The 27,524-nt window shown below is 39.6% G+C and overlaps 1 protein-coding gene across 1 annotated transcript in view; it reads left to right on the top strand.

Moving 5' to 3' along the window:
* Window positions 1–1,065: 1,065 nt before the first annotated feature.
* The window catches only part of PTPN12 (protein tyrosine phosphatase non-receptor type 12), an 86,592-nt gene continuing 60,133 nt past the window's right edge, over window positions 1,066–27,524 (top strand). Inside the window, exon 1 of the mRNA XM_065938595.1 lies at window positions 1,066–1,218. Within this exon, the coding sequence (XP_065794667.1) occupies window positions 1,120–1,218 (99 nt within the window). The 5' untranslated portion in view covers window positions 1,066–1,119. The remainder of the gene's footprint in view (window positions 1,219–27,524) is intronic.

The raw sequence follows: 27,524 nt of genomic DNA, 5'->3' as shown, positions 1-27,524 counted from the left end.
TGAGTTGCTCCGAATCTAAAGGCAAGAAGACAAATTCTCTCCAATTCAGCAAACATGTGTGGTATGTATTAGGACACACTGTGAATCTCAGGCGCTCATTCACCAGGTTTTAGACTGATTTTCAAAAAAGCAAAAAAGTCCTCTCACTGAAGAAGCGCTTCGTTTCTCTCGGCCGTAGCCATTGCCCAAAGTGCCAAGATCTAATTGCCGTCAACATTAAGATGAAGACGTACCTGCTGCGAACGTGAAGACACTACAGTTCCCAGCATGCCTCTCTTCCCACCGCCGCCCTCTCCCGCCCCTACTCCTGGACTCTTGCCGGCCGGGACTTGCAGTCCCAGCCCACGGCTGGCGAAGGCGCGAAAGCAGTTTAGAAATGTGCTTTTTCCACAAAAAGGCGGTGAGACCGCAGTTTCCAACTCAAGTCCTACTCCAACTGACTAGGGTCTGCCCGGCGGAGTCGAATTCCCTCCAACCACCTCTCTTAAGACCTGCAATCTGCTGTGGCGGAACCACGCCCCGGAAATGAGGTCAAGTCTCCCAGCTGAGGGCTGAAGCGCCTTCCAGCCACTCCTAGCCGGGCTAGAACCGGCGGGGCGGGCTTGGGGGCGTGGCAAGCGGGCGCGGCTCAGCTCGGCGTAGCCCCGGGGATCTAGCCGCGGCGCGGGGCCGCGCGTCTGGGTGGCGGCGGGGGCGCGCCCGTGGAGAGTGGCGGCTGCGGTTGCTAGTCGGGAGGGAGGGAAGGAGGAACCGGGAAGGGGTTGGGGGGGCAGGGCGATCGGAGAGCCGTGTTCCTAAGGCGGTGGCTGCGTCTCCGACGGAGCAGGAGCAGGGCGGGGAAGGAGGATGGAGCAAGCTGGGGGTTGGGGTTGGCGCTAGCCGCTGCGGCTCGGCTACTACTGTGGGAGAGTGGCTGCTCCTGGAAGTTGTAGGGTCGGGAGCCGGGCTGGTGCCGCCGGTGCGGCCGCTGCCTTGGGCGGTAGGGAGGAGCAGGGAGCGTCAGGGGTCGGGAAAGACGGGACGGGTAGGGGGGGCGAGCTGGGGAAGACTGAGCGGGCTCTGCGCCGGGCGGGCGGGCGGCGGGGGGGCCAGCGACCGCAGCCGGGGGGACGCGGGAGGATGGAGCAAGTGGAGATCCTGAGGAAATTCATCCAGAGGGTCCAGGCCATGAAGAGTCCGGACCACAATGGGGAGGACAACTTCGCCCGGGACTTCATGGTGAGTCCCTCCCCTTGCTGTTGCCTCCTCTCACCGGCATCCGAGCCTACTGCCGCCTCGCCCGCCCGGCCCAGCCGCCAGCGCTTTGTGTGCGGCTGTAAGGAGACGGGCGGAGGGGGCGCGCGCCAACCCCAAGGGCCGGGGTGGATTCGGAGGCTGGGAGGTGAGATCGCCCCTCGTCCTCCTTTCCTCTCGTCCTGCGACCGCGGCCCCTTCCACCCGCGTCTTGGACGCGAAGAGAGAGGCCGCTGGCCAAGCCCGCACTCAGCGCCGCCGCCCGCGACCACCTATTGTTTCTCGGGCTGGGAGCGGGAGGCGAATGAGGTGCAGGCCGGTGGGCTCTTCTCATCTCCCCATCCAGTCTGCTCCTCCTGGGAGGGTCGAGGCAGGAAGGAGAGCGGATAGCGCCGGACTGAGGAACGGGGCTGTTAAGGTTGCATTTAACTCGTGGGGTCCCTTTGCTCAAGCTGGTCTCAAAAGAGGGCAAGGTAGGACTTTTTGCTCTTTCTGGGTTCGCAGTATTATCTCCAATGCAAGAGAAAGGATAGTCCATAGGAAATCTCGTGGTATGTTCGATTTCCATTTACTGCCGTCCTGTCTCTTGTCTCTTGAGACCCAGGTTTTAGATGGTGTAGGGGGTCAACGTGATTTGAGGTTGAGGGATAAGTGTGTGTAGAGGCAGGGCGTGGGGGTGGAGGGTGCGTGGTTATCCTGAAGGAAGCCTACTTCAGACTCCCTAGGGGATACTGCCGAAGGCGGAGGGGATGTGACTATCACTTCCTATCCGGGGTGGGGGTGGGGAACTTGGGAACAATAGTCCTGGTGGGGCGGAGGCGACTGTACGGGCTGAAGCCCTGAACTGGGAGATAACCTTAGTAGTCTCCCCACCCCCCTTTCCGACATCCCCCTCCCCCTTCCGCCCTTTGCTTGTACTGGCGGGCTGGAGAGGAGGTTAAAAGTCTTGGTCGTGGAATTGCTCTCGAGCCATCACTACGAGGGGGTCAGAGCCGAAGGCGTGGGACCAGAAGTCGACTTCCTCCGTTGCCACCCCCCCTCCTTTATTTTTCTGCTGGACAATGTTCCCTTTAGGGTTGTTTCTCGGCTTAGGAGGCGGTGGTTGCGGCGCTGCTCCTACGGATATTGCGCAAGACTGGGGCGTTGGAAACCCTGGAGGTCTGGGGAATGGAAAAGGAAGTGGGACTTTGGGAAGTGGTTGCTCCTTAGTCTTGGCGGTGTTTGGAAATGGGAAATAAGCTAGGGAAAATTTTGCTTCTGGGCATAATTCATCTTCTGGAGTAGTCACCTAACTCTGAAATTCTGGATTGTGAAAAGGATACACAGTTAATGTGTATAAAAATGAGTCGCAAACATTGGTAGTTTTTGTTTCAAAGTACAGTTTAATTGTTTACAAGGTGCAGGTGAAATGACTTTTCGCACTGAAATACGAAATACTTTTCACATTTTAAAGAGACTTCAGTCTAGTAAAACTTTAGCGTTAAAATTCTTAACCCTTAACTTCACTCAGTGTCATAACAGTATAGTTGAGCTTTGTGATTCTCGCCTCCCTAAACCAATAATAGGAGTTTGGTTTTGTTAGTATCTTTTGAAAGTGTAAAAAATGTTGATTAAATAATTTATGGCTTATTTTAAACATTTCCTCCTGATACTTAGCCCATGTATTTTTTCCCCCCCAAATTACCCTTTTGTCTGAAAAAGTTAAAGAAGACGTTTCCTTCTTCCTATTGGGAATTTTGAATGTGTTAAGTATCTTTGAAATGATATCACAGTAATTGGACAGAGTCCCCCTTTTATTACTTTCTAGCAAACATAAAAGAAAATACATACTTAGATTTAAAATGTTTAAAACTAGTTTTATAAAGTCTTACTTTGGTTGTGGAAGGAGAGGTGTGTGACCCCTGTCCACTTGGCATGTCGGTCCTCTTGTTCTCTATGGGCACATCCTGTCGGGAAAGGGCATTGTTTGGTGATGCAGGCCGTCAGGACAAGTGCCCAGTCTCTGAACTCCTGTACAGGGGAAGTAGCCTTCGGGTTCATGCTTTGGGGATGAGTCAGGGATTCCTATTGGAGATTTCATTTCTCCAGGACTAAATGAGTTTCCTTTTTCTTCCCTAATACCTAGGGATAGCTAGGTGATTCTGCATTTAAGATTTGATGACTAAGGCTGTTCTTTTCTAGTGCTTGCTTTTTTTATTCTGTGAATTGATAAGCAATAGCTATAATTAAGTCTGCTAGTTGATGCCTCTTTTTCTCTTGACTAGAAAGCTGGAGGAAAACTTTGTCCCTTCTGCCACAAAAAGAAAATATATAGGCTAATAGAGTCTTCTAATAATAAGCTCTTCTGTTATTCTTAAATTCTGACATGGGTTAAAAATGCATTTTTAAATTTTTAGCATTTGAGAACTGAGCCTAAGGGATAATCGAGCTGTTATAACCCTATTCAGTTATAAAGTGATAATGTTCATTGTTTCAAATTTGGAAATTCTAGAACAGTAATTAATTAAGAATGCCTTACTTTTAGGCAAGTGGAATAGGCATTCATACTGTGGTCTCTGCATTATTCTGTTCAGTCTTCTTATAGTCCCATCACCCAGAGGCTATCTTTGTTAATGTCTTTATTGCTTCTCTGTGACCATACTACATGTGCCATTTAATATTCTTAGGGTTTTTTCCAACTTAATATTTAGGTGTTTTTCCTTTGTAAAAATAATTTTAGGTGGCTATGCAATATTTCACCTAGCCACTGTCATATAGCTTAATCATTTTCTTATAGTTGAAAGTTTAGGCCGCTGATTTTCTGCTATTATGTGTCATAATTCTGTGGAGAACTTGAGCATAGAATTTCTTTATTTTGAATTATTGCATATCTTCCAGTGGTGTTGGAAGTACTAGATAAAAGGATATAAATATCTGATATATGTAAATGCATAACTTTTTGAAGTTGTATCACTTTTTACAACTAACAGTAACATATGAGTGTTCATATAATAATCTTGGATCTTTGATAATTCGAGGTTGAAAAATAGTATGTTGTTTTAATTTGAATATCTCGATGACTAGTAAAGGTAGAGACTTTTCTGCCTGTCGTTATTCTGTGAGTTATCTATTCCTGGCATTGAACTTTTCTGTGCCCCATCCTGTGAAAGAGGAGAATACTAAGGTATTGAGATGGTGTAAACTACAGCACCAAAATGATTTCAAGTTGATGGTTAAACCGATAATCTGTGTCAGATCCAGAACTTGATCACAACTATCTCAACTTGTCATCTTTATGAAATTGCAGATGGTGATCATGAGAAGTAACTATGTACATAGGGTGATGCCCATTTATGTTTGACATGTGTGGGTTTTACTACCATCTCTGCCATTGGTTAGTTTTCTGACCTTGGCCACTTGCAAGAAAATGAATTGACTGAGTTCTCTCAACTTTAAAAGAAGATAAATGCTGCCTACTTCACAAGACTGAAATATGGGACTGATATTTAGGATCTTCATCTAACAAACGATCGTGCTGTCTTCAGTATTCTCAAATGGTTGACTTATGTAGTCAGTTACATATAACTAGAGATAGAAGAAAAAAGAAGATGAGATAGAAGGAGAAAGAGATGTCTAGGCTTTCGTTTTTCAGTAATTTTCTTTTGCTTTTTAAAGCTTTGTCATGTATAATTAAAGTATTGAAACAAGAAGTAAATTTATTATAATCAGGCTAAAGTTTATGTGATATACACTAGACACTTGTATATTTAAAAATTGTAAAAGATGACAGTAAAGCTGCAAATCAGTATGGCAGTTTCAGTTTAAAAACCCATTCTCGTTGTACTTATGAAGATAAAAACAATACTTTAGTAAGTAGAGCCAGTGGAGTATTTCAAAAACAGGATGCAGCAGAGGTGTGAATTACAGTACTTTTGTGAAACATGAAGGAGAAGATTTATGGATTTTTTTTTAAGGCTAAACAGGCATTATAGCAAGCATTCCTCAGTTAAAATGCCATTTAAACTAACTGATATTTTAATCTAAATTTATCAATCACAGGTCACTGCAGAAGTACCTTAGTAGTTATGCATTCGAGGAATTTATTATATAAAACCATCTGCTCTACGAATAGTAATCTTGACAGAACTGCTCAAAGCAACCAATTTGCTTGCTTTGTTATGATTAAATAATTGTTATATTGTTTTTATCTTACTACAGTAGTGTTTGTGATGTTATAAATTAAGTAGAAAGAAGATTAACATTTTTTATCCCTTCTATTTGTTAAACACTGTGCCATACATTTTACACTGTCTTATTTAACATATCTGCTGTTTATGAGGTGGCTATAACCTAAATTTTAGAGATAAAGGAAACGCACTCTGAGAAGTAAGGTATCTTGCTTGACTTCAAAACCTGATTTTTTTATCCTCCAGAATGCATCCGAGCGAGGTTCCTTTGGACCTGGCTGGGATTTGGCAGGTAGTGGAGGGTGCATTTCCATGCAGAAGGATAGGGGTTTTAGAGTTGAGCATGTTTAGAGAGTGGTAGATAATCTGCTATAACTAATGTAGCAGTTCTCACACATGTTGATCTCAGGAGTCTTTTACATTCTCAAAATTACTGAGGACTCCAAAGAGGTAGGTTTGTTTGTTTTTACTGTATTAGAAATTAAAAGATACTTTAAAAAATAATTTACTTTAAAATAATGGTGATAAAACCATTCCATACATACACTGTATTTTATAACAAATGATTTTTTGAAAAAATTGCTGGTGGAAAGAAGCATTATTTTTATACTTTTGTAAATTTTTTTACTGTCTGGCTTAATAGAAGAGATCTGGATTCTCATTCATACTGATACAGTGTCATATTTCACAGCATCAAGTGTCATGTATCCTCTAGAAAAATCCAGTGTACACTCCTAAGGAGAATGAACATGATAAAAATATTGTACTAAAGTCTGTGCATTTGTATATTTGCAGGTGAGGAAGCGTAACTTAGAAAAGAGTTTTAACCTCGTGAATTCTTTAAAATGGTCTAGGTGTGGGCCATCTCTGGACCATATTTTGGGAACCAGTGAAACAATGGTATTAGCATGGTAGAGGCTAATGGGATGCTGAGAAAGCCAGTAAGGGATCAGGTTGTGAAGGTTCTTGAATCTGTGCTGTATTTTATTCTATAGATCAGTAACAGTAATTTTGAACAGTTTATACACTACAGGTCTCAGCGTTATAGGGAAAGTAAGCAGTCATTTGACAGATTTGTGTTGCAGAAAGTTGATTCTGATGGATGAATGGATGACCAGATGAAGGAGAGCATTTTTGAAGTTGTTGAAATATAGGAAGTGAGATATGATGGCCTCAGCCAAACTTAAGACAGTGGAACAGAGAATATACAAAAGATCTGATAAGGATTAAGAAAGAAGTCTTCATGACTCACTAGATGTGAGTGGTGAAGGAGAGAGGAATATTGTAGTATGACTCTAGAGTTTCTAGCTTGGTATACTGTCACCCAAGTTGGAAGGTTCCATTTGGTAGGGTAAGGAGGAAGGAAGGATAAAAAGCAGAGGCGACCAGGGAGAAGATGGTTGGAAGAAACTTCAGAATTAAAGAGAATGAGTTTAGTTTTGGACACATTAAAACTGAGGTGCCTATGAGACATCTTGGAGAAATGTAGAGCTCAAGAGAGCTAATGGGACAGAATTAAAGCATGTAAGAGGTATTTGAAAGCATGAGAATCATGAACTCATTCAGACAAGTGTATGGTGTGGCCAACCTAAGGTTGAAAAGCAACAACATTTAAAGAGCAGCCTCTAAATGAAAATATTGGTGATTACTCCTGTGTAGGTATGGTCAAAGAGGAAGGAAAGAAACCTAGAGGATGTCAGAAAAGCCTGGGAGAGTTTCAGGGAAGACATTACCAAAGTCAGATAATTCTGGGAGGACCGGTAAGGTGAGCTTAAGAAAGCACCGATTCTGTTTGCTAAGTAGGAGTGATTTGGTGACTAGAAAAAGCAGTTTGGAGTTGGGGTATGGGATAAAGCCAGATTTATCATAGGCTGAAGAGGAAATAGCTGAAGTAGTATAAATTCCTTCCATTTACTTTAGCATTCTGAATGTAGATGGCTGAAGCCAGAGAACGACACAGATACCCTCCTGCTTTCTGCTTTAAAAAAAATAAATAAGATAGGGACAGCATTTTTCATACATATATTTCTTATCTCTGTGTGTATCTTTTGGTAAAATGATTGCTATTTAAGTATAATTTTAAAAGACAAATGGTGGCTCTGTGATAAAGAATCTGCCTGCCAGTGCAGGAGACGTGGGTTCGATCCGTGGGTTGGCAAAATTCCCGGAAGTAGGAAATGGCAACCAACTCCAGTATTCTTACCTGGGAAATCCCATGGACAGAGGATCCTGGCGGGCTACAACCCATAGAGTAACAAAACAGTTGGACGCGAATGAGCACACACATAAAAATACAGATAATAAGAACTTGTCAAATAAGACTTCTAAATTTTTGATTTAAGGTGTGAATTTGATTTGCTAAAAAATGGGAGAGGAAAGATTGAAAGCCTGGCAAGATCTTATGCTCCTCACACTAGATAGTATTAAAAATTTCATTGTTTGTTAAACTGTTCAATATTGTGGCTTGTAGTGTTTTAAAAATTAATAACAGCTTTATTGAGGTATAATTTATTTAGCATAAAATTCATTCATTTTAAGTTGTGCAATTTAATCGTTTTTAGTATGTTCACAAAAATGTGCAGTTGTTACCACAGTCAATTTTTATTAGCCCAGAAAGAAACCCCATACCCATTAGTAGTCATTCCTCCCACCCTCCCTCCTCTTCGCAGACCTCGGCAGCCACTAATCTACCTTCTGTCTCCATAGATTTGACTCATCTAGACATTTCATATGAATGGAATCATAATATGTGGTGTTTTGTGACTGACCCCATTGACTTAACATGTTTTCAAGATTTATCTGTGTTGTTGCGTGGTCAGAAAGACTTCATCATGTTTTATGACTGAGTAATTTTCTGTTGTATGGATATATCACATTTTGTTCACCCATTCAATTCTTGATAGACATTTGAGTTGTTTCCACTTTGGGAATTTTTTGTATTGTATAATGATACATGAAATATAATACATTTTGTATTATTTTATGAATGCTGCTACTGTGAACCTATACAAGTTTTTGTTAGGATATCTGTTTTCAATTATCTTGGATATGTACCTATAGTACCTTTAACATTTTTGGGGAACTGACAGATTGTTATCCAAAGCTGCTGTACATTTTATGGTTCTACCAGGAAAATGCACGTTTTCCATTCCCACTAATTTCTTTACATCCTTACCAATACTTATTATTGTCTGTCTGTCTGTCTTATAACTGCCTGTTGCTGCTGCTGCCAAGTCGCTAAGAGGGTGTAAAGTTCTATTTTGTGGTTGGCTTGTAGGTATATCTCAGTAAGCTTATATAAATGGTATGGTGTGTCTAAAATGTCTTTAAAGCTAGAGTGATAGGCAATATTTTGCAGTCCTAGCATTTGAGCTAATCTTAGTCCTTTTCCATTGCCACTGGTTTAGTTAAGATTTTCTTACTCTGATGAGTGTCCAGCCAAATGTATTTATCTTTTAACTAACTTCACAATTGGAAGTGAACTTTTAAGTAACTTTCCAGAATGGCTCACTGAGCTAGCACACTAAAAATTTACCTGAAGTATTAATTCTCAAGGTTGTTTTACTGTATTTACTTTTAGAATGTTGTTAGCTTTTTTCCCATCAATATTTGACATTTAATTTGGAAAAGGGTTTTGAAAGATTGAAACTGAAAGTAAGATATTAACATTTAGATAGATTAAAATTTTTTGTTCATATGTTAAACACTTCTGAGTTTCTATAATATTCAGTTCATTAGATTCATAAACATTTACGTTTCTGACTTCCCCAGACTGAAAGCCTCCGAGGCTAGAGTCTGGGACTTAATTATCTCTGTATCCCCACTGCTTAATGTAGTGCCTGGCATTTAGGCATTAATGGCCGTCGCGTGAGCAGAAATTGTAGCGAGTTTAATGCTGTAAGACAGATTTATTCTTCAGGTGGATTCTTCAAGTGGTCCAAGAGGCTTGTCTCTTAGATCAGCATGAGAGTTACTTTTTCCTCCACCTGCCTACAGGCATGCTTGCACAAATGTTTTTATTTTCAGTACCCAAGAAAAAAGAGGAAAATAAAAGATAAAGTACTGGAATGAATTTAGTAAAACTTTTAAATAAATATGTATTTATTAATTGTAGTATCTTCTACATAAATGTGGAAAATAGTGTGGTACATATTTTTCTCTGGACACTGGTTGCTGTCATAAGGACTGAGGGAAGCACTTAAAGTAGCTGCCTGTGTATCCTCCACTCCATGACTCATATTCTGGGTATGTTATCATAGACTATTAATTTAAATAAAATGTCCATTTTTAACTTTTGATTTTAGATTTCATTAAGAAAATCCAGATACCAGTTCACTGGCATCTCTTCAACAGTAGCGGTATCTTGTAAGTTGTAGGTGTCTCAGGAGTGATTACAGCAATAGCTGTTGTTCTTTCCTGGCCTGTAGTTTCTTGCCTCATGTAATTCCTTCCATATATCATGCTCACTTTCCTAAAATACTGCTTTCAAGTGCTGGCATCTGTAGGATAATGGAAGGCATACTGGTTTTAAAATCAGATGTGGGTTTGGGTCCCACTGTTTGTTGCCTACTTTTGTTTTCTTTAATATTTATATAGAACCGTATTGGAAACATGGTTTTATTTTTATCACAGAAAAATGTGACTTCACAGGAATCCTCAAGGCTCCTTTCGATGATCATTAAAAGTATTGGAATTTTAAATGCCTAAGGCATCTCAAAGCATTAAACCCAAGCTCTGCTTTGCTTCTAACGGTATTTATATGTCCATCTTACAAATTTCCCTCCTCCTCCCTACCCCTTTTTTGTAGTTTTTGTCCTGGTTTAGAATCACAGGCCGGTAGGATCAAGTTTGTACTTCTTAACCTGGCCTTCCAGAGCCTTAACACAGTCTCCTCCTCTCCAGTGTTAGACTCGGCGCCCTGCAGTATGCGTCCTTCTTTCCTTTGGAATGAGCTGTTTCTCATCCTTGAAAAATGCTTATCTGTGTTTGTACTGCTGAACATATTTTTCTGCTTTCTTAGAAAACTTTCCTTCTATTTTATAGTCCAGTACTTTGAAGATCAGGACACTAAAAATTTAGAATAACTTGACCACATTCACCCAGAACTCAGAAGCAAGAATCGTAATTAACTCTCACTTTCTGAGATAAATCTATTAGTCCAGTTTATCTTAAAGCACTTGTTCTCTGCAGATTTGAATTTTAATACCGTGGAGAAAAAGCCTTTCATTAGATTTAAGTTGAAGACTTGTTAAGGCAAGTCCGGTGATAAACGCACTTGTTCTAAATCACTAGTCTTCCAAACAAGAATTGAACCCCTCTCCCAGCATTTCATATTTCCTGCAGTATTTAATTTTTTTAGATTCATGCATTCAAACCTTGACAGTTACCTCCTTCCCTGTGAAATAACACAGATATTGTTTCCATTTGTATAAGATTAGAATGTCAGTGAACTGGTTTATGGCAGATATAAGTAGTTGTTCCCTAAAAGCTTTTCCTAGAGAATGTGGAATGTGGCTCATGTTAATCTCAGAGGCTTTGGGATGTATGCTAATACCTATATTTCCTGTAATAACTGTTATTAGTTGTACTCTACATTTGAAAAGCTGTTTAACAACATTTGAGTAGTTATGCTGGTCGGCTCTGAAGAAGTGCAAAAATTCAGGTCTGTCATGATTCCTACCATCCACTCACTACACCCTAGACACTGTGTTTAGAACTGGCAGCTGAAAATATGACAGTTGTTTCCCTTAAGAAATTTACTGGCTGTGAATATACTTGTGAGAAGCAGCAAGAAGTGTTCCTGGGAGCAGTGGATGGGCTGCAGGGGGTCTGTGAACCCTTTCAATTATACTTCATGTTTTGTGTGTAAACCTGTTGGGAGAGAGGTGAAGGTTCTTAGATTCTCAAGGGTTCCAAAAAATCTTAGAAACTCTAGACTAGTAGAAAGATAACCAGCTTTGGAACCATACAGTAATTTCTGTCCTGGCCCTGTTATCCATATAGGCAGGTTATGTAGGGAAATCGGGGCTATAATACTTACCTAGAAGGACCAAGATAATGTATATTTAAAGCTTCTAATGTAGTACATAGAAGGTACTCAATAGTAGTTTAAGATGTGTTATTACTCCAAGGGAAGTATATTCAAGATTAAAACCATAGAGGGAGGAGAGCCTAAATCTGCCTGACGAGAACATGGCCAGCTTTAGCACAGGGGCCACATTTGACTTGGCTCTTGAAGGGAGAGTTTGTCAGGTGGACTAGGATAAAAGGCATTTCAGAGATAGAAAACAAACAGCATTTGCAAAGACACAGATAAGAACTGTGGGTTTTAGATGAGAGGAACAGGGTGGCTGGCGGTGTAAAAAAAATAAGCAAAGCCGATATAACCAAATAAACAGGAAGAGATTCCCAAAGCGAGGACAGCGTAAATGCTGAGTATGAGATGCATATAGTACTGGCCTCAGCATTCCTGAATGTTTTGGTGAGGAGTGTTTTGATGTCTCATGATTGTCGCACAGTTATTTACTCTTAGTTACAATGTATGGTTTGGTCGTTATGAAGGATCTTTTAAAAATGGAGTTCCACAAAGCCAGTGTTTTTTAATCTGGTAATTTTACCTTATCCCAGATATATAATGTAGTACTCTCAGTTTATATAGTTCTTAATTGGCCAGATAAGTGATTTTCATTAGCTTCTGTTAAAAATGCTCTGTAAAAAAAATTACATTAAAAAAGAGTCTATAGATCCTCAGCAAATTATTGATAGTGGCAAGCCTCTGTTTAGTTTAGATTCCTCAGTATATTTGAGCTTTCTAGGTGATGGCTGAGATCTTGAGACAACATATTTGGGACGACAACTATAGTGAGAATGGAGAAAAGTCAACTCCCATTCTATAAAAGTATGGAGAGTGGCTTTTTCTGGACACCTTCTCCCCTCATTGTACACTGGCATTATAAGTCATAGACCCTTTGATGTTAAAGGAAACATGAATGGTATTTGGAGACTAAGGAACTTGTTACAGGTTTTACAGTTAGAAGTTTCCAGAGCTGTTTGTCCCAAGTTATCATAGCAGATGTTTTTTCTGTAGCATGATGTTGCTGAGACCAACAGTTGTCTTATTATTATTTAGGGAAAAAGTTAATAAAAGGAAAAAAGTGGGGCATAAATATCCTGAAAATTATAGAAAAATTCTTTATTGGTACAGATTTTTGGTTGTAGCCTACTTGCAAACCCATTTGCGTGCTAAGTTGCTTCAGTTGTGTATGACCCTTTGCAACCCCATGGATTGTAGCCTGCAGACTCCTCTGTCCATAGGATTCTCCAGGCAAGAATACTGGAGTGGATTGCCATTTCCTTCTCCAAGAAACCAGTTTAAGTGGGAGGAAAAATATATATGTGTGTATATACATATATATGTGTGTGTGTGTGTATGTGTGTGTGTGTGTGTGTGTGTGTGTGTTGAGTATTCTCCTTAACTGCTTTAAGGACAGGAACCAAGAAATGAGATCCATCCATAACCTGGGTGACTATTTCAGCTCCTTGTGGTTCTCCGTATCTATCAGTTTCTCCATCCAGAGCTGCTTGGACACTTGTCTTTGCTTCTCTGTGCACCTGCTTTACTCTTAGCTCTCCATATTCGACTTTCACTACACGTGCTGTTGAATAAAGGCATCTCTTAAGTGATCTAACCTGTGTTCCTCAGTTTATGTCTGTTTCGAGAAGAGCTCAGAATATTTAGAATTGCTGTCTCAAGTTCACATTCCTGAAATTCACATCCCATCAGTCAACCTGCTTCCAGTGAGATGGGTACTATGTAATATAAATGTGTGAAGTTGACCAGGATAGGGAGTTTGTTCAGATGTGATTGGTAGGGACTTTTCTTGGTGAAAGTTATAGTTCCTTAACTAGATTGGCAGCCCAAGGTGTATCTAATGCAAAAACCTTTGAAGCAAAACTGGGGGGAAAAATGAGCTTCTATTTTAAGGTTTCAGTCCCAAGTAAACTCCACCCACCTTCTTTCAGAGAAGGGACAAAGAAGCACAGAGTTCTTGTGACGTGAGAGAACTCTGTTGGCTCTGGCAGAGCATAATTTCACATATACGGTACATATTAAACCTTAAACTGTGTAGAAACTATAAAAGTAAGATAGTCTATAAGCTGCATATTTATGGTACTTAAGATTTAAGCTACAATTTTCAGTGTTAAAATATGAAACCAGAACATTACCTTCTAGATGAAAGTGTAATTCTAAAGATCAGTTTTATCAGAGTATTATATCTAGTCATTTTTATTCTCTCTCTAAATATACATGTGAAATTTATCACTATCTGAAAGACTAATATATTTTCTTCCCAGTAAGATTTTGCATGAATAAATCTAAATATAGTCAGATTCATCTAAAATTTAAGGACTTTAATACTGTGTATTGCCTGATTGTCAGTGCGTCTGTCTCTGTGCTGTCTGCCTGCCTGACTTTGTACCTCTGTCTTGTCTTTAGCTACTCTGTCCATTGGCCTGTCTGTGCCAAAGATTCATTAATGGGTGTTAGAGGTAGATTTGGATGTACTGTATAATTCAGAAATTTCCTGTAATTTATGCCTAGTTGTTTATAATTCTTTACTTCTAGTGCTGCAAATAGGTTATAAATGCCAACATAGTGCAGGTAGCTACTAATATTAGGATTTTGCAACTATTTGAAGAAATTGAATATGTTTAAATGTTTATCTCTAAACCTATGCACTGGCATTATTAGATGTTGCACAAAATAACAAATGTTATTTTTTCATAACTGTATAATTTAGATAGTAGAAAATTAATCATTAAAGTAAGAAATACAGTTTAATATGCCAGATGGTTTTATCTTTTCATTTTATGGAAAAGTAAAAAGGATAGGTATTGTAATAGTTCAAAAGCTAGAAACAGAAATACTTTGTGTGAAAAAGAGCATTCAGAGAAGTTATTATTAATTATAAGAGATATGCTTAAACTAAGTTTTCTTGAATGGGTAATTAAGTAGGCACTGGCTGACTCTACTTTCTTGGCCTCTTCTTTCCTAGATGATGAAATATCATTATACCTAGTTTTTCACCTATCTCTTTAGTCTCCCTCCTCTATTATTGGCTCAGATACAGCATATTTCCTGTTTTTTGTGCCCTTAGGTCTTAAGAGAAATAGAACCAAATACTTGAATATTTAAAAAATAGAAAATCTTACAAATCTTATGAAATATTACAGTGACATGAATTCTAATGTTGCTTATTAAGAGTTTCAGACAATAATAAAACACTGATATTTTCTCATAGTCTACATTCTTACTATGGCTGGTGGATTCTTTTCAAAGTATTTCTGGAAAATGCAATTTAATCTAAACCAGAATTATAAGGTGAATATTTAACCAGCACATTTAATTTTCCCTTTGTTGCTTTATTATATGCAAGTTTTTATATTGTTTATAAGCCATGTTTTGTGTCCATATATTGTTTATGCCATATCTAATATTTTGAAGTATGTTCTAAGTGCTCTTACATTCTATTGACCAAGGCAAGTTATAATGCCACCTCAACCTCAGAGATATAGGAAATAGATTATACCGTTTAAGTTGGAAGGAATACAACGTCCTGTGCAGTTTTAATATAGGAAGAGCTGAAAAACAGGTTTTTTTTTTTTTTTGAAAAACAGGTTTTTAATATGATAAATCTACGGTTTCCCTGGTGGCTCAGAGGTTAAAGCATCTGCCCGCAATGCGGGAGACCTGGGTTCGATCCCTGGGTTGGAAAGATCCCCTGGAGAAGGAAATGGCTACCCACTCCAGTATTCTTGCCTGGAGAATCCCATGGACGGAGGAGCCTGGTGGGCTACAGTCCACGGGGTTGCAAAGAGTCGGACACGACTGAGCTTTCACCATATGACAAGTGTAGGCGATATTATTATTACATAAAGTAGTTAAGACATAGAACTGGGACTTGAAATAAGGAGAAAGCCATGCATTTACCTGGGAGAAGAGTATTCCAGACAGAAAGAGCTTTAAGTGCCCAAGTATCTGAGTTAAGAGTGTGTTGGGATATCAAGGAAGCTAGTGTGCTTGAGCAGGGTGAGGCAAGTAGGAGTAGATTTAGCAGATCTGCGATAGTGTTGGGGGTTACGGCAAACCATCCAGGTTCTTGGAGATCATTGTTAGCACTTGGGTTTTTACTCTAAATGACATGCGTTTACTTTTGGGTATGATGGGCTTTTCCGCTGTAGCTCAGTGGTAAAGAATCTGTGTGCACTGCAGGAGACACGAGTTTGATCCCTGAGTCAGGAAGATCCCCTGGAAAAGGAAATGGCTATCCACTCCAGTATTCTTACCTGAAAGTCTCACGGGCAGAGGAGCCTGGCGGGCTACAGTCGATGGGGTCACAAAGCGCTGGACACCACTGAGTGACTAAGCAAGCACAGGGAACACCAGTTTGTAGAAATATTAACTAAACAAGCACAGTCGAAAAGAACATTTATAGAAGTAACTAATATAGTAGAGCTGTTAGTGATTCCTAAGTATTAAGACATACTTAATACACAAGGAATTGTTTAAAAATACTATGAATTTTTAGAATAAATACTAAATCAATTTTCCACAGTAGAAGTAGTAAAAGTAGATTTAGAGGAAATATTCTAGGTAGCAGAGTATTTATAATTTAAACAATAAGTGTTTGATTATAGAGGATATGCTCTAAAATAATGTACTCGCAGAGATTGTCAGTGTAACTGCACAACACATTAAGTATTATGACAGGAGGTTTTGTATGACTCAGAGAAATCAAGCTGACAGTGAAGTGCCAAGTCACCCTAATGGCCTCACTTCAGTTCAGTTCAGTTGCTCAGTCATGTCCAGCTCTTTGCGACCCCACGGACTGCAGTACGCCAGGCTTCCCTGTTTGCCACCAACTCCTGGAGTTTACCCAAACTCACGTCTATGGAGTTGGTGATGCCATCCAACCATCTCATCCTCTGTCATCCCCTTCTCCTCCGTCCTTCAGTCATTTCCAGCATCAGGGTCTTTTCAAATGAGTCAGTTCTTTGCATCAGGTGGCCAGAGTATTGGAGTTTCAGCTTCAGCATCAGTCCTTCCAATGAATATTCTGGATTGATTTCCTCTAGGATGGACTAGTTGGATCTTTTTGCTGTCCAAGGGACTCTCAAGAGTCTTCTCCAACACAGCAGTTCAGTTCTTTGGCACTCAGCTTCTTTATAGTCCAACTCTTACATCCATACATTACTACTGGAAAAACCAAAGCTTTGACTAGATGGACATTTGTTGGCGAAGTAATATCTCTGCTTTTTAATATGCTGTCTAGGTTGGTCATAACTTTTCTTCCAAGGAGCAAGAGTCTTTTAATTTCATGGCGATAGTCACCTTCTGCAGTGATTTTGGAGCCCAAGAAAATCAAGTTTGTCACTGTTTTCCATTGTTTCCACATCTATTTGCCATGAAGTGATGGGACCAGATGCCTAATGGCCTCAGCACTAGAAATTTGCTAGTACCTAAGAATAGTTACTTTACAAGGTGAGGCAAGAGAAGACTCCTTTGCCTGAGACTTCCCTTTGTAGTCTAAAATAGTAGCTGAATTGCAAGAGTTTTTCATTTTATTTTCAAATAAGTACAAAAAGATCCATCATATTTGGGTAAACTTTTTTTTTAATATAATAGTTCTCTAAACGAGTGAGTATGCCAAGTAAAGAGACTGGTGAAACATTTAGGGACAAAGCCAATCTGAGTAGAGTGCTTTTTCTCCTGACTTGTATTTAAAGCACAGATATTACAATAATAAATCTCAAATTTGACCTCACCAAAAAAATCTGTAATATGAAAGGTAATGCAGAGATAAGCAGTGGATTAAGATAAAACACTTTAACACATTTAACAGCTGGAGGGTTATTATCTAAAATATAAGTAGCTTCTATATATAAATAAAAAGAGTACTCCAATAGGAAAATTAAGAAATGCTAAGAAAATTAACAGAAGAAAAATGCAAATAATTACTAAGCATGGGGAAAAATCACCAACCTATTCAATAATCAGAGAAATACAAATTATTTTAGCATTTACTTTGGAGACAGGTCCATCAGATCCCACCAAATTTGGTAAAATTCAAAAATTGGTAATTATGGCAATTCATAAATTGATAAGAGCAAATGTCAGCCACGATAGAGAAAAACTAGCTTTTTAGATTTGTTGATAGGTTAGACTTTTTTTGGAAGGCAAGAAGCTTAACTTGGTTGATTACTTCAAAGGGGAGGTATATGGAGGAGAGGTGATTCCTTTTTCATTTATAATTATGTGCAGAAAAAGTTAACGACTCTGGGACTACCATCCTCAGAAAAGCCAGTCGGCAAGATTCTCCCTTGGTAGGTATCTGGGAACTTGGACTTTTGAGAGGCTTCCCGTCATTCCATGATGAGAATGGCTCCCTTTGCTTTTAGTGTACAAATATGTTGTTGTTCAATCACAAAGTCGTGTCAGACTCTTTTGTGACCACATGAACTGTAGCCCACCAGGTCCTCTGTCCATGGGATTTCCCAGGCAAGAATACTGGAGTAGGTTGCCATTTTCTGCTCCAGAGGATCTTCCCTACCCAGGGGTTGAACCCAAGCCTCTTGCATCCCCTGCATTAGCAAGTGGATTCTTTACCACTGTGTCATCTGGGAAACTGTGTGTATACACAGGCACACATATATACCTCATCTCTAAGACTCTGGATAGGTTTTTATATGTGTGTATTAACACCCATTTACACCTTTTCCCCCTTGGTGGTGAAAGATTGAAAACTTTCTTTGGTGACATTGTAGGTAATAAAGAAATAAATCAAAAACAAAGTGTTTTCAGGTATGTTATTTAGGACAAGGGGCTTATTACTTTATTTTATTTATTTTTAAATTTATTTTTAACTGGATGATGATTGCTTTACAATATTGTGTTGGTTTCTGCCATACATCAATGAATTAGCCATAGGTATATATGTGTCCCCTCCCTCTTGACGCTCCCTCCCACCTCTCACCCCATCCTCCTACTCGAGGTTGTCACAGAGCACCTGGTTGAGCTCCCCGAGGCATACAGCAGATTCCTACAGCTGTTTCTTTTACACGTGGTAATGCGTGTTTCCATGACCCTTCCCCCACTGTGTCCACAAATCTGCTATTTCTTTGTCTCCATTGCCGTCCTTCAAATAGGTTCATCGGTACCATTTTTCTAGATCCCATATGTATGTGTTAATATACAGTATTTGTTGTTTTCTTTCTGACTTCACTCTGTGTAATTAAGGCTCTAGATTCATCCACCTCATTAGCACTGCCTTAAATGCATTCCTTTTTATAGCCAAGTAACACTCTATTATATTGTATGTACCACAGCTTGTTTATCCATTCATCTGTCAATGGACATCTAGGTTTGCTTCCATGTCCTGGCTATTGTAAATAGAGCTGCAGTGAACATTGGGGTACATATGTCTTTTTCATTTATGATTTTCTCAGGATATATGACCAATAGTGGGATCATTGGGTCATATGATAGTTTTATTCCTAGTTTTTTAAGGTATCTCTATACTGTCCTCCATAGTGGGTGTATCAATTTATATTCCCACCAACAGTGCAAGAGGGTTGCCTTTTTTCCACATCTTCTCCAGCATTTATTGTTGTAGATGTTTTGATGATGGCCATTCTGACATGTGTGAGGTGATATGTCATTGTAGTTTTGATTTGCATTTCTCTAATAATGAGTGATCATTAGCATCTTTTCATGTGTTTATTAGCCATCTGTCTTCTTTGGTGAAATGTCTCTTAATGGAACTTCTGCCTACTTTTTTGAATTGGGTTGCTTGTTTTTCTGATATTGTGTGGCATGAGCTCCTTGTATATTTTGGAAATTAATCCTTTGTCAGTTGGACTGCTCAGGTGGCGCTAATGGTAAACAACCTGCCTGCCAATTCAGGAGACTCGGGAGACACAGGTTCAATCCCTGGGTTGGGAAGATCCCCTGGAGAAGGAAATGGCAACCCTCTCCAGTATTCTTGCCTGGGAAATCCATGGACCGAGGAGCCTGGCGGGCTATACAGTCCTTGGGGTTGCAGAGTCGGACTTGACTGCGCACACACACACATACACTTTTATCAGTTGTTTCATTTGCTGATCTTTTCTCTGTTTTTAAGGGTTGTCTTTTCATCTTGTTTATAGATTCCTTTACTGTGCAAAAGCTTTAAACTTAATTAGGTCCTACTTGCTTAGTTTTGTTTTTACTTCCATTACTCTAGGAGGTGGGTCATAGAGGATCTTGCTCTGATTTACGTCATAGAATGTTCTGCCTGTGTTTTCCTCTAAGAGTTTTATAGTTTCTGGCCTTACATTTAGATCTTTAATCCGTTTTGACTTTATCTTTGTGTATGGTGTTAGGAAGTGTCCTAATTTCATTCTTTTACACATAGTTGTTCAGTTTCCCCAGCACCACTTATTGAAGAGACTGTCTTTTCTCCATTGTGTATTTTTGCTGCCGTCGTCGAAGATAAGTTACTCATAGGTATATGGGTTTATCTCTGGACTTTCTATCTTATTCCATTTAAATAATTACTTTAAATTACACTTCATTTTTTATCAGTTTCATATATCAGTATAATGGTAAACAACACAGATGAAATTTCAAGTAGCATTTTAATTTTATTTATTTATGACTGTGCTGGGTCTCCATCGCTGCGTGGGCTTTTCTCCAGGTGTGGCAAGCGGGGGCTCCTCTCTCGTTGTCGTGTGTGGGCTTCTCATTACAGTGACTTCTCTCGTTGCTGAGCCCAGGCTCTAGGCATGCGGGCTTCAGTAGCCGTGGCTCGCGGGCTCTCGAGCACAAGTTCCCTAGTTGTGGTTCGAGGGTGGATTCTTTACCATTGAGCCACCAGGGAAGTCCCTCAAATAGCATTTTAAATGTATACTCTCCAGTTATACAGACTATATTATCTCAACTTACTGAACTGAGTAAGTTATAAGTGTGATAATAGGGTGCCAATTCATTGACTATGTGATGCTCTGAATATGGTTATTGGTGCCAATTTTATTTAAAAGACTTGTCATATTTCATTGTATATGTGATACATGGAAGACCCTATGTATTGTGGAGGAATTAAAATAAGTATAGGAGATTATCTTTGGCAGATAGAAAATTAAAATCTTGGGTGGCAGCAGTAGTAGTAGTGATGGGATAAAACTTATAAACAAATGATGGATAGAAGAAGGAATGAAATATCTGACTAGGATCTACTTTTAGAATATATGCTACGTAAGGGCAGGTTTATCTGTACCACCTAAAAGAATACCTGACACAGAGAGTAGGTTAGGAAAAAAATGATATAAGATATATCCTCATGAGGTGATAACTGAGTCTTACTTTTTCATTTTATTATAACTGTCCACATCCAGTATGTCAACAAACAGAGAAAGTGGTTTTCTTTTTTTCCCCGAAATATAGCAGTTAATTCACTAGTCAGTTCAGGTCAGTTCAGTTGCTCATTTGTGTCCAACCCTGCGACCCCATGGACTGCAGCACACCAGGGCACCTTGTCTATCACCAGCTCCTGGAGTTTACTCAAACTGATGTCCATTGAGTCTCTGATGCCATCCAACCATCTCATCTTCCGTCTCCCCTTCAATCTTTCCCAGCATCAGGGTCTTTTCAAATGAGTCAGTTCTTTGCACCAGGTAGCCGAAGTATTGGAGTTTCAGCTTCAACATCAGTCCTTCCAATGAATATTCTGGATTGATTTCCTTTAGGATGGACTGGTTGGATCTCCTTGCTATCCAAGGGACTCTCAAGAGTCTTCTCCAACACAGCAGTTCAGTTCTTCGGCACTCAGCTTCTTTACAGTCCAACTCTCACATCCATACATGACTAGTGGAAAAACCACAGCCTGGACTAGACGGGCCTTGTTGGCATTGTCTCTGCTTTTTAATATGCTGTCTAGCTTGGTCATAACTTTTCTTCCAAGGAGTAAGCATCTTTTAATTTCATGGCTGCAGTCACCATCTGCAGTGATTTTGGAGCCCCCCAAAATAAGTCTGCCACTGTTTCCCCATCTATTTGCCATGAAGTGATGGGACTGGATGTCATGATCTTAGTTTTCTGAATGTTGAGCTTTAAGCCAGCTTTTTCACTCTCTTTGTTCACTGTCATCAAGAGGCTCTTCAGTGTTTCACTTTCTGCCATAAGAGTGGTGTCACCTGCATATCTGAGCTTACTGGCAATCTTGAGTTCAGCTGTGCTTCCTCCAGCCCAGCGTTTCTCATGATGTACTCTGCATATAAGTTAAATAAGCCTTGACGTACTCCTTTTCCTATTTGGAACCAGTCTGTTGTTCCATGACCAGTCCTAACTGTTGCTTCCTGACCTGCATACAGGTTTCTCAAGAGGCAGGTCAGGTGGTCTGGTACTCCCATCTGTTTCAGAATTTCCTACAGTTTATTGTTATCCACACAGTCAAAGGCTTTGGCATAGTCAGTAAAGTAGAAATAGGTTTTTTGGAACCCTCTTGCTTTTTCGATGATTCAGTGGATGTTGGCAATTTGATCTCTGGTTCCTCTGCCTTTTCTAAAACCAGCTTGAACATCTGGAAGTCCCCAGTTCACAGATTGCTTAAGCCTGGCTTGGAGAATTTTGAGCATTACCTTACTAGAGTGTAAGATGAGTGCAATTGTGCAGTAGTTTGAGCATTCTTTGGCATTGCTTTTCTTTGGGATTGGAATGAAAACTGACCTTTACCCGTGCTGTGGCCACTGCTGAGTTTTCCAAATGGGCTGGCATATTGAGTGCAGCATTTTCACAGCATCATCTTTTAGGACTTGAAATAACTCAACTGGGATTCCATCACCTCCACTAGCTTTGTGTGTAGTGATGCTTCCTAAGGCCCACTTGACTTCACATTCCAGGATGTCTGGCTCTAGGTGAGTGATCACACCATTGTGATTTTCTGGGTCCTGAAGATCTTTTTTGTACAGTTCTTCTGTGTATTCTTGTCACCTCTTCTTAATATCTTCTGCTTCTATTAGATCCATACCATTTCTGTCCTTTATTGAGCCCATCTTTGCCTGAAATGTTCTCTTGGTATCTCTAATATTCTTGAAGAGATCTCTAGTCTTTCCCATTCTATTGTTTTCCTCGATTTCTTTGTACTGATCATTGAGGAAGGCATTCTTATCTCTCCTTGCTATTCTTTGGAACTCTGCATTCAAATGGGTAGCTTTCCTTTTCTCCTTTCCTTTGGCTTCTCTTCTTTTCACAGCTATTTGTAAGGTCTCCTCAGACAGCCATTTTTCTTTTTTGCCTTTTTTTTCTTGGGGATGGTGGATCCCTGTCTCCTGTACAATGTCACGAACCTCCATCCATAGTTCATCAGGCACTCTGTTTATCAGATCTAGTCCCTTAAATCTATTTCTCACTTCCACTGTATAATCATAAGGGATTTGATTTAGGTCATACCTGAATGGTCTAGTGGTTTTCCCTACTTTCTTCAGTTTAAGTCTGTATTTGGCAATAAGGAGTTCATGGTCTGAGCCACAGTCAGGTCCCGGTCAGTTTTTGCTGACTGTATGGAGCTTCTCCGTCTTTGGCTGCAAAGAATATAATCAATCTGATTTCAGTGTTGACTATCTGGTGATGTTCATGTGTAAAATCTTCTCTTGTGTTGTTGGAAGAGGGTGTTTGCGTTCTCTTGGTAAAATCTATTAGCCTTTGCCCTGCTTCATTCTGTACTCCGAGGCCAAATTTGCCTGTTACTCCTGGTGTTTCTTGACTTCCTACTTTTGCATTCCAGTTCCCTAAAGTAAACAGGACATCTTTTTTAGTTGTTAGTTCTAGAATATCCTGTAGGTCTTCATAGAACTGTTCAGCTTCTTCAGCATTACTAGTCGGGGCATAGACTTGGATTATTGTGATACTGAATGGTTAGCCTTGGAAACAAACAGAGATCATTCTGTCATTGTTGAGATTGCATCCAAGTACTGCATTTTGGACTCTTGTTGACTATGACGGCTACTCCATTTCTTCTAAGATATTCTTGCACACAGTAGTATATATAATGGTCATCTGAGTTAAATTCACCCATTCCAGTCCATTTTAGTTTGCTGATTCCTAAAATGTTGATGTTCACTCTTGCCATCTCCTGTTTGAACACTTCCAATTTGCATTGATTCATGGACCTAACATTCCAGGTTCCTATGCAGTATTGCTCTTTACAGTAGGGGGGCGAATTCGCGTTTAGAATCAAACCCCATTCCTGCCAGAGACGCTAAGAGGGTGAAACAAACCTTGTACACACCGGGACCCAGGGACCCCACAGAGACTGAGATAGAACTGTGTTTGAGCATCTCCTGTGGAGCTCTGGCTGCAGCAGACTTGGGTATGGCATAAGCCCTCTTGGAGGAGGTCACCATTAACCCTACCATAGAGCTGCCAGAATTTACACAGGACTGGGAAATAGACTCCTGGAGGCACAGACAGGACCTTGTGCACCAGGACCAGGAGAGAGGAACAGTGACCCCACAAGAGACTGACCCAGACTTGCCTGTGAGTGTCCAGGCGTCTCCAGTGGAGGCGTGGGTTGGTGGTGGCCTGCTGCAGGTTGGGGGCAGAGTGTAGCAGTGCATGCAGGGGATCTTTGGAGGGAGGTCACCATTGTCTTCATTACCTCCACCAGAGTTTGGCCCCAGGTAACTAGCATGGAAGGAACACAGCTCCACCCATCAACAGAAAATTGGATTAAAGATTTACTGAGAATGGCCCTGCCCATCAGAACAAGACCCAATTTCCCCCTCAGTCAGTCTCTCCCATCATTAAGTTTCCATAAGCCTCTTATCCTTCTCCATCAGAGGGCAGGCAGACTGAAAACCACAATCACAGAAAACTAACCAATATAATCACATGGACCACAGCCTTGTCTAACTCAATGAAACTGTGAGCCATGCCGTGTAGGGCCACCTAAGAGGGACGGGTCATGGTGGAGAGTTCTGACAAAATGTGGTCCACTGGAGAAGGGAATGACAAGCCACTTCAGTATTCTTCCCTTGAGAACCCCATGAACAGTATGAAAAGGCAGAAATTCATTAGTAGAGCATAGCTAGCTAACCTTACATGAATATTGTGTGACTTGGTAATCAGAGACACTTTAAAGGCACTTCCCAACAGCTAGCTTGTCCCTTTCCTATATTGGTTAGGGCATTTAATTTCTATTCAAACAACTACGGAGGGTTTCTTTGTTACTTTTTTTTTAAAGAAGTTTTAATTGTGTTAAGTGTACAGTTTAGTAGTGCTAAGTATACTCACATTGTTGTGAAACCAATCTCTGGAACTCTTCATCTTGCAAAACCAGAACTCTATACCCATTAAACAACTAACTCCTATTGCCCTTCTCCCAGTTAGCCCATAGCAACTACCATTCTCCTTTCCATCTATATGAGTTTAATTAGTCTTCATACCTCATTTAAGTGGAATTAAGTGGAATTAAGTATTTGTTCTTTTGTGGCTGGCTTATTTTATTTAATGTATTTTCATGTTTCATCCATGCTGCTGCATGTGTCAGAATTTCTTTCCTATTTAAGGTCAGTTAGTATTTCATTGTATCTGTATACCATGTTCTGTTTATCCATTGGCCCATCCATGGACAGTTGGATTGTTTTCACCTTTTGGCTATTTTGATTCATGTTGTTATGAACTTGAGTATACACATACCTGTCTCAGAGCCAGCTTTCAGTTACTTGGGGTGTATATCCATAAGTGGACTTGTTGGATTCAAGTTTTAATTTTTTAAATTACTATGCTGTTTTCCACAGTGGCTACACCATTTTGCAATCCCACCAACAGTACACAGAGGTTATAGTTTTACACATCCTCACCAACATTCGTTTTTTGGGGGGGACGTTTATTTGATAGTAGCTGTTGCACTGGTGAGGTGGCATCTCATTATAGTTTTGATTTGTATTTCTGTGCTGATTAGTGATGCTGAGCATCTTTTCATATGCTTTGTATATATATTTTTGAGAAGTATCTAAGTCCTTTGCCTCTTTTTAAATTGTGTGTATTTTTTTATTGAGTTGTAGGAAGGAGTCCTTTATATAGTGTTTCTATATATTCATCTTTTGCACAAAAAAGACAGTTTATGAAAATTTAACAGTCATAATAAAATAAAACTTGTGGTTCATTTTCAAAGTAAAATTCTCTCAGAACAGTTAATATGGACTCATAATTCAGTTTAATTAACAACTCTTAAAATCACCTGAAGTTTCAGTTATTATTTTTTCTACCAAGATTGCTATACAGATTGACAATATCTTCTGCCTGTCTTAGTAAAGGTTTTACTAGAGGAAATATTAGTAAATTCTGTTCAGTGACTTTGACCATGGTTTTGAAAGTCATCAAAATGTCACATCTTTTATTTCAAATCTTGGGTTATTTTGATTCAAGGATTCTAAAATTAAGAAACACATTCTAGATTTTATTTGTAAATTATTTTTGTTGTGTATTTACTCTGTTACCGCATGTTTGTTTTTATTTAAAATATTGCAGAAATCTTGATAATTGTATGTAGTGGGTCCTAGTTTTTCATGATTTAAGTCTGGCTTTTTGTTTGAAGAGGAGTACTATTTATATTTATTACAAAGAGATATGCGAAGACAAAATCATACCCTTGGTAACTTTGGGTGGACATACCTTCACAGTAGTATAATCTGGCCTTTTCCAGACCAAGTCTAAAATAATGCCAGAATGAAACACTTTTTGCAAGAAATCATCAATATCTAATATCAGAAATCACAACAAAAAGAAACCTTATGCCCATTACCTGTCAGACCTCATTCCCCCTCACCCCAGCATCCTAGAAACTACCAATCTACTTTCTGATTATAAATTTGCCCAGTCTGGACATTTCATATAAATGGAATGATATCTGCTTTTTTTGTCTACGTTCTTTTACTTAGCATGTTTTCAACTTTCATCAGTTAAGGATGTATCGATACTTTATTCCTTTTCTATGGCCAAATAATATTCCATTGTTTGACTAGACTACATTTTGTTTATATTTATCAGTTAATGGACATTTGGATTGTTGCCACTTTTTGACTCTTATACTACTATGATTATTTGTGTATAGTTTTTAGTGTGGGCATATGTTTTCAGTTCTCATGAGTATATACCTAGGGGTGGAATTACTGGATTACATGGTAACTCTATATTTAACCTTTTAAGGAATTGCCAAACTGTCTCTAATAAGAATTTAAAATTTAAATTTACAAACAAAAGTTTGGCAACCTAACTTGACTTTATCTCTACTTGATCTCCTTTTTGAGAAATGAAATGATTGTGTGGAAGTAGATCCTTTATTATACTTAATTTTTTATATCTTAAAAACATAAATACTTCATATTAATCAAAGCATTTTTATGCATTGATAGGGAAAATTGGCAGAGCATATTTTAATAGGAGTTCCTTATATGTAACTAGACTTGGGGAGTGGAGTGAGAAGACGCAAAAATATGGCTTGTAAACTTAAGCCTGGTTTGCCAGGTAATTTTCAAGCTTTTAGGTAAATTAAAGGACATATGTGGTGTCTGCATAGATCCATAATGGAAGGATTAGGGAGAACATCAGTGAGCCATTCTGGAATTTTGCCTGTAATTTATTTTGTCTAGTGCTGCCTAAATAGACTTATAATGTATAGTTGGAAATTGCTTTCTGAATTTTAAATAGAAATTGTCGCTGGTAATGAGCAATGTGGTCTCAAATATTCTGTTCTGGTATGGCATCAAATCTTAGGGTACACACAAAAAGAGATTAAAATCTCGTTAAGAGATTAAAATCTCTTAGTGTCTTTAAGAAAAAAAAGACACTATTTGAATATACAAATAAAGATTTTTTGGTATTTGCTAGTTTCTATAAGAAGTCAGTGGCTTCCCTTACAGCTCAGTTGGGAAAGCATCTGCCTGCAATGCAGGAGACCCAGGTTCGATTCCCGGGTTGGGAAGATCCCCTGGAGAAGGAAATAGCAACCCACTCCAGTATTTCTTGCCTGGAGAATCTCGTAGACAGAGGAGCCTGACGGGCTACAGTCCATGAGGTCGCAAGAATCA

This window comes from Muntiacus reevesi, chromosome 6 (assembly GCF_963930625.1).
Source record: "Muntiacus reevesi chromosome 6, mMunRee1.1, whole genome shotgun sequence".
Taxonomy (NCBI): domain Eukaryota; kingdom Metazoa; phylum Chordata; class Mammalia; order Artiodactyla; family Cervidae; genus Muntiacus; species Muntiacus reevesi.
This window is presented reverse-complemented; position numbering and strand designations above follow the sequence as displayed.